Below are 6,112 nucleotides of genomic sequence, written 5' to 3'. Positions count from 1 at the left end.
TTAGCAAACACATTTCTTTGCCATGTCTGCAAAGGAAAATGTCCTTTTCCAATGAGCGACCGGGAGAAAATCAGCTCTCCTTATCTCGAGTAGGATCTATTTCTGAAGACACGAGGGCAGCAGTGTGGATCTCCACAGGTGGAGCCAGGAGCTGCCCTACTGAGGGGAAGGAAGGAGGCGCGAAGATGCTTGAGCCCGCCCTACTTAACGCTGGGAGCCCCGCGGCCTCCTCTGCCCTTGGGGCAGCGTGAGCTTCAGCCGCTACATCGCCCAGCCGCGCACGCGCGCTCCCCGCCCCCGTCCCCACCGCACCTGCCAGGTCACAAACCCCTTCCCACCCTCCCGCGCTCCCTCCCGGAGGCTGTCTTGTCTCACATTGATTGGTCGGAGCCAAGACGGTGTGTCCAATCAGCAATCCCTCCTGCGCAACCTATCCCCGCTCTTCCCGCCCCCTCCCGCCCCGCACGCCCCTCTCGAGCACCTACTTTCTTTGTGACTGGTGCGCGCCCTGGTCACTCAGTGCGGCGGGAAGAGGTGTGCGGGATAGGGAAGGAGGGGGGGAGGACGGGAGGGGCGGGAGGGGCGGGGAAGGGGCAGGAGGGGGCGGGGCTCAGGTGCAGAGCCGCGCAGCCTGGCCGGACCCGGCAGGGGGCGAACGGCGGAGCGGGGCGGAGCGGGGACGGGGGCGTTGGCGAGGAGGGGGTTACGCCGGCGACGTCGGCCGCGCGAGGCTTCGCGCGTGAGCCGCGCGGGCGCTGGGCCTGGCTACCGAGCTTTCCCGACCGGCGAGCAGGTCGTCGACGCCGGCTCCTGGCGGAGCGCGGGGAGGAGGGAGGTGTCGGTGTCAGCGGCGGCGTAGTCGACGGCGGCCCCGGCCATGGAAGAGACGCAGCCGCTTCCGCAGTCCGAGCTGCCGTTATGCGACAGCCTCATCATCTGGGTGAGTACGAGGGGGCGGGGGGCCGAGGGGCCGAGGCGAGTTGCCCCGGGCCCCCGGTTCTCTGCAGGTGAGCCTCAGGAGTAGCCGGGCCACCCGCGCCGCGGACTCGGCGCGTCGCCCTCCGAGTCTCCTGTCGCCCTTGACCGCGAGAGTGCCACCTGCGGGTCGCGGGGCAGGTGTGTACGTGTGGGTGTTGTATGTTTGTGTCTGGAGACTAGGGGCAGGTAAAGGGAGCTCCGGAGCTGGAGCCGGAGGAGGCTCGTCTTACTGCTTTGATCTATCTAGCTTGTGACAGCTGTGGCTGGAGCCAGGCGTCCATCCCCTTTGCTCTTCGCTGCCCCCATTTTCTTCTCCCCGGACTGCCGACTCTCTCGCCTTCTGTCTGCTGAACAGCTTTCCCGTACGGACCTCTGTGCCACTTGGGAGCGGAGGCCCTCTGCGAAACTCCCCTCCTATCCAAACCACTTTGCTCTGCTTGGACACAGGTGGCCAAGAGGTGGTTTTGGTTCCTGGATCAGAGCTCCTCCAGGACCTCCGATTCTGTAGAAGTCGTTTCGAAGGGATATTTGCACACATTTGATATGTTGGAGGTGGGGGCTCCTATTCCTTTTTTCTTGCTGGCCCCCCCCTTTTCCTTCTCCAGTGGACAACATTTTCTTTCAAGAAAAAGACTTGGTATTTTCATTTGCACTTGGTGCGTGTTTGGTATTTCTAATTAATTTGTGTGGTATTTGGACAGACAGGATCTGCCCCCAGTATTCCCATAAGTAAAACGATGTCTCACCTTTTGGAGGTGCTCAGCGATCAAAGAGCTGGCAATTCAGGTGTAGCTTCCAACCCACATTGGGCAAGGTTGGTGCTTGATGGTCTGTCCACAGGGTGCTGTTGATGGTGCCCATCCCTAAACTAGTTGTTTGGTTGTGTGTGGATGAGCGTGTGCATAATGGAATGTAAACAGACTGGATCAGGAGGTGGTATTCGGTTGATGCTGTTCTTTAGCGATCTCCTCATTTGAGTAATTCAAAACAGTGAGAAATCAGAGAAGGTTTCTGGCTGTGTATGAAGTCTATTGGAAATGACCGTGATTTAAAGCAACTTTTACAGTTTAGAGGTAAATAGCTTTGGTTATAAGTGGAATGCAGGTATATAGGGCTTCTGAGTTAAAAGCAGTTAGCTAACTGTTCATCTTTATTTTCATTTAGAGTAAGTATTGGCATTGAGATGCTGTGTTTTAAGACTCTCATGAAATAAGGCAACATTACTTTTAGCGATGTGTTTTGCTAAAACAAGTGACTAATTAAAGGGGGTATCCTAATCTGTTACATTATTGCTCTAAACATCTGACTTAAGTAGTAAACTTCGTCTTTGTGATGTCATTGACTTATATGAGGTGGTGAAGTAAAGGATGTTTTTGAATTGTATTGCAATGTTTTAAAATACTATGTACTATACCCATTCTTTTAGCCAGTATTTATTGGTCAAGGCACTGCTGCTTTGTTCAAGGCACTGAGGAAGACGTATCAAGAATAATCAAGGAACTTTCCATTTTTTCTTGGAGTGGTAGGCAGAGCTGTGTATTTTTATAATGAGAGGCAAAATTCCTTAAAAACTGCAAAGATTCTATAGATGACAGAGTATAGTAGGTTATTTGCTTCTCCAGTTCTAAGGCTGCTGAAACACTGGAGAAAATGGAATTACTGTGCAGATTGTTGCCTTTAGAAATGCTCTACAGACAAATCTACTTGCTCCCATAACAATGCCCAGCTATATAAAGACTAAGAACAACCACACAGATCCCCTCACATTTCTCTTTGCAAACCTCTACCAGTACCCTGTTTGAACCCCCAACTTTTCTCCCCTCAGAAATATGATCTCCTTATCTTGACCCTAGCTCTAGATCCCATCCCTTCTACCTCTTCTAAAACTTTGCTTTTTCATTTCACTCTTTCCTTTGGATCCCTCCTCTTTACACATAAACTTACTTAAATCTTCCCTATCTTAAAAAGAAAACAAAGAACCAACACTCCCTGTTAAAACCACACTCTATTTCCCCTTCCCTCTGCAATCAAATTATTTGAGTTTTGTATACTCATCCTTTATACTTGAACTTTCATTCACTTCTCAACCCACTGCACATGAGATTCTTTTCTTTTAGGCCTTCACCTACTGGATTTGGCAAACTCGTAACTATTCTTTATTATCCTTATCTTACTTGATGGTTCTTTTGTGAGATCATCTTCTGCCTTAGTTTCTTGGGTACCTGTCTCTTGGCTTCTCTTTACCTCTCCAGATGATTTCCAGTGAACGTTGGTATCTGTCTTTGCCTTTGCCAGCCACTGCATTGTTGATGTCACTCACTTCTCCAGGTTTTCCCAAACTCTCCCAATGCCCCAAGTCCTCCATGCCCACCATGCTGCACTGACTTTCTATTTCTTGAGGAATCTGGGCTTCTTAATTATACTTTCCTCTACCCAGAATATTCTCTGTCTAGTGAGTGACTGACTTCTTCTCATCATTCAGTTCTCAGATCTGTTGTCATCTTTCAGAGTCAGTAACAGTGAATGACTTACCTGTCCCCCAGTCCTATCTCTTTATAACCTGTCACCCCTTTTCTATGAGTCTGTAACACTTAACACTTTCTGAAGTCAACCTATTTGCTCCATGGGGTCACAGCCCCTTTGTGACCTGTTTTCTGCTGTATTCCCAGGAACAACAACTGGCTGGGATCTCTAATACAACATTGAATCAAAGCGGTGATAGTCCATATCCTTGTCTTGGTCCTGACCTCAGAGACCAGTATTTCACCATTAAGGATGTAGGTTCTTGTAGATACCTGGGGTAAACTTTTAACAGTATGATAGAGGATTGATGGATTTCAGCAAGTAGAAATCAGGGGAAATGAATTTTCTAGACACAGGAAGTAATGTAAATGGTCTCCTTCGGCAATAGATCAAAAAGAGGTAGTGAAGGCACATCCTTGTCATGATATCTCTCATTTCTTAATGTGCTCCCTACCGTAGTAAGTAATGTTACATGTTGAGGAGAAGTAGTAGGAGATAAAAGATTAAAAAGTTAGGATGGGGCTAAATCATGGAGGTGAGAAGACAGCTGGTAGTAAACTCTGTTCTTTCAGCACTAGACAGTGTTCTAGGACAATAGAACCAACATTAATAGAATTTGAGAGGTCATTAAGAAAACCTGATTAGTACAGAGATGCCTCTTTTGGCAGTTTTCTTTTTAATTTTATTTTTTAATTTACATCCAAATTAGGTAGCATATAGTGCAACAATGATTTCAGGAGTAGATTCCTTAATGCCTCTTACCCATTTAGCCCATACCCCTTCCCACACCCCCTCCAGTAACCCTCTGTTTGTTCTCCATATTTATGAGTCTCTTATGCTTTGTCCCCCTCCCTGTTTTTATATTATTTTTGCTTCCCTTCCCTTATGTTCATCTGTTTTGTCTCCTAAAGCCCTCATATGAGTGAAGTCATACGATATCTATCTTTCTCTGACTAATTTCACTTAGCATAATATCCTCCAGTTCCATCCACATAGTTGCAAATGGCAAGATTTCATTCTTTTTGATTGCTGAGAAATACTCCATTGTGTGTGTGTGTGTGTATGTGTGTGTGTGTGTGTGTGTGTGTGTGTACACCACATCTTCTTTATCCATTCATCCATCGATGGACATTTGGGCTCTTTCCATACTTTGGCTATTGTTGATAGTGCTGCTATAAACATGGGGGGTGCATGTGTCCCTTTGAAACAGCACACCTGTATCCCTTGGATAAATACCTAGTAGTGCAGTTGCTGGGTTGTAGAGTAGTTCTATTTTTAGTTTTTTGAGGAACCTCCATACTGTTTTCCAGAGTGGCTGCACCAGCTTGCATTCCCACCAACAATGCAGAAGAGATCCTCTTTCTCACATCCTCGCCAACATCTGTTGTTGCCTGAGTTCTTAATGTTAGCCATTCTGACAGGTGTAAGGTGGTATCTCATTGTGGTTTTGATTTGTATTTCCCTGATGGTGAGTGATGAGCATTTTTTCATGTGTCCGTTGGCCATCTGGATGTCTTCTTTGGAGAAGTGTCTATTCATGTCTTTTGCTCATCTCTTCACTGGATTGTTTTTTGGGTGTTGAATTTGGTAAGTTCTTTATAGATTTTGGATACTAACCCTTTATCTGATATGTCATTTGCAAATATCTTCTCCCATTCTGTCAGTTGCCTTTTAGTTTTGCTGATTGTTTCCTTCGCTGTGCAGAAGCTTTTTATTTGGATGAGGTCCCAGTAGTTCATTTTTGCTTTTGTTTCCCTTGCCTCTGGAGACGTGTTGAATAAGAAGTTGCTGCGGCTCTTTTGGCAGTTATTAAGAAGTTATATTTTATGGGACACCTGGGTGGCTCAGTTGGTTAAACTTCTGACTCTCGATCTCAGCTCAGGACATGATCAGGACATTTTGGCTCAGGACATGATCTCATGAGATTGAGTCCCACACCTGGCTCTGCGCTGGGCATGGAGCTGCCTTAAGATTCTCTCTCTCCCTCTCCTGCTCCCCAGCGCACACTCTCTTTTCCTCTCTCCCTCTCTTTGTCTCTCTCAAAAAAGAAAGAAAGAAAGAAAGAAAGAAAGAAAGAAAGAAAGAAAGAAAGAAAAGAAAGAAAGAAAGAAAGAGGAAGAAAGAAAGAAAAGAAAGAAAGAAGGAAAAAAGTTTTATTTTATGATTTGGAACTCATCTTAAAATAATTCGTTCTTAGAAATGTTGTACTGCTACTTAGCAAAAAATTTAGAGCTGAAAGACAAATTTGGGCACCATTTACATGGTAGAGGGAGTATATGAGAGTTTGCAGTATTTGCATGAATATATATTTAATAAACTTGGCTTTGTAACATTTGGAAAATTAAAATTTTGGGACTTTACTTTCACCAATAAAATTAGAATTGAACTATATTTTTAATGGTTTTCTTAGTTCTTGTGTTCTTTGACCTTGACAGGCAGGTGAAGGAAAAACAAATGCCAAATATATGCCCAAAGGAACAAAAAATATTAAAGGCTGAATCATTGTTATGAAAATCTTAAAACAATAATCTTTCTGAAATGAATATTTAGAGGAGGAGAATATGAGAATAGAGCTGACCCAAAGTTGAAGATTTTGGCTGTCAGTTGGGAA

General features: G+C 45.6%; 1 protein-coding gene across 1 annotated transcript in view; it reads left to right on the top strand.

Annotated features, from left to right (window-relative positions):
- The first annotated feature begins 461 nt into the window (after nucleotides 1-461).
- HOOK1 (hook microtubule tethering protein 1) overlaps nucleotides 462-6,112 on the top strand; it is a 71,424-nt gene continuing 65,773 nt past the window's right edge. Inside the window, exons 1-2 of the mRNA XM_060624860.2 lie at nucleotides 462-534; nucleotides 794-940. Coding sequence (XP_060480843.1) covers nucleotides 878-940 — 63 coding nt within the window. The 5' untranslated portion in view covers nucleotides 462-534; nucleotides 794-877. The remainder of the gene's footprint in view (nucleotides 535-793; nucleotides 941-6,112) is intronic.

This window comes from Panthera onca, chromosome C1, assembly GCF_046562875.1.
Source record: "Panthera onca isolate mPanOnc1 chromosome C1, mPanOnc1 haplotype 2, whole genome shotgun sequence".
NCBI lineage: Eukaryota > Metazoa > Chordata > Mammalia > Carnivora > Felidae > Panthera > Panthera onca.
This window is presented reverse-complemented; position numbering and strand designations above follow the sequence as displayed.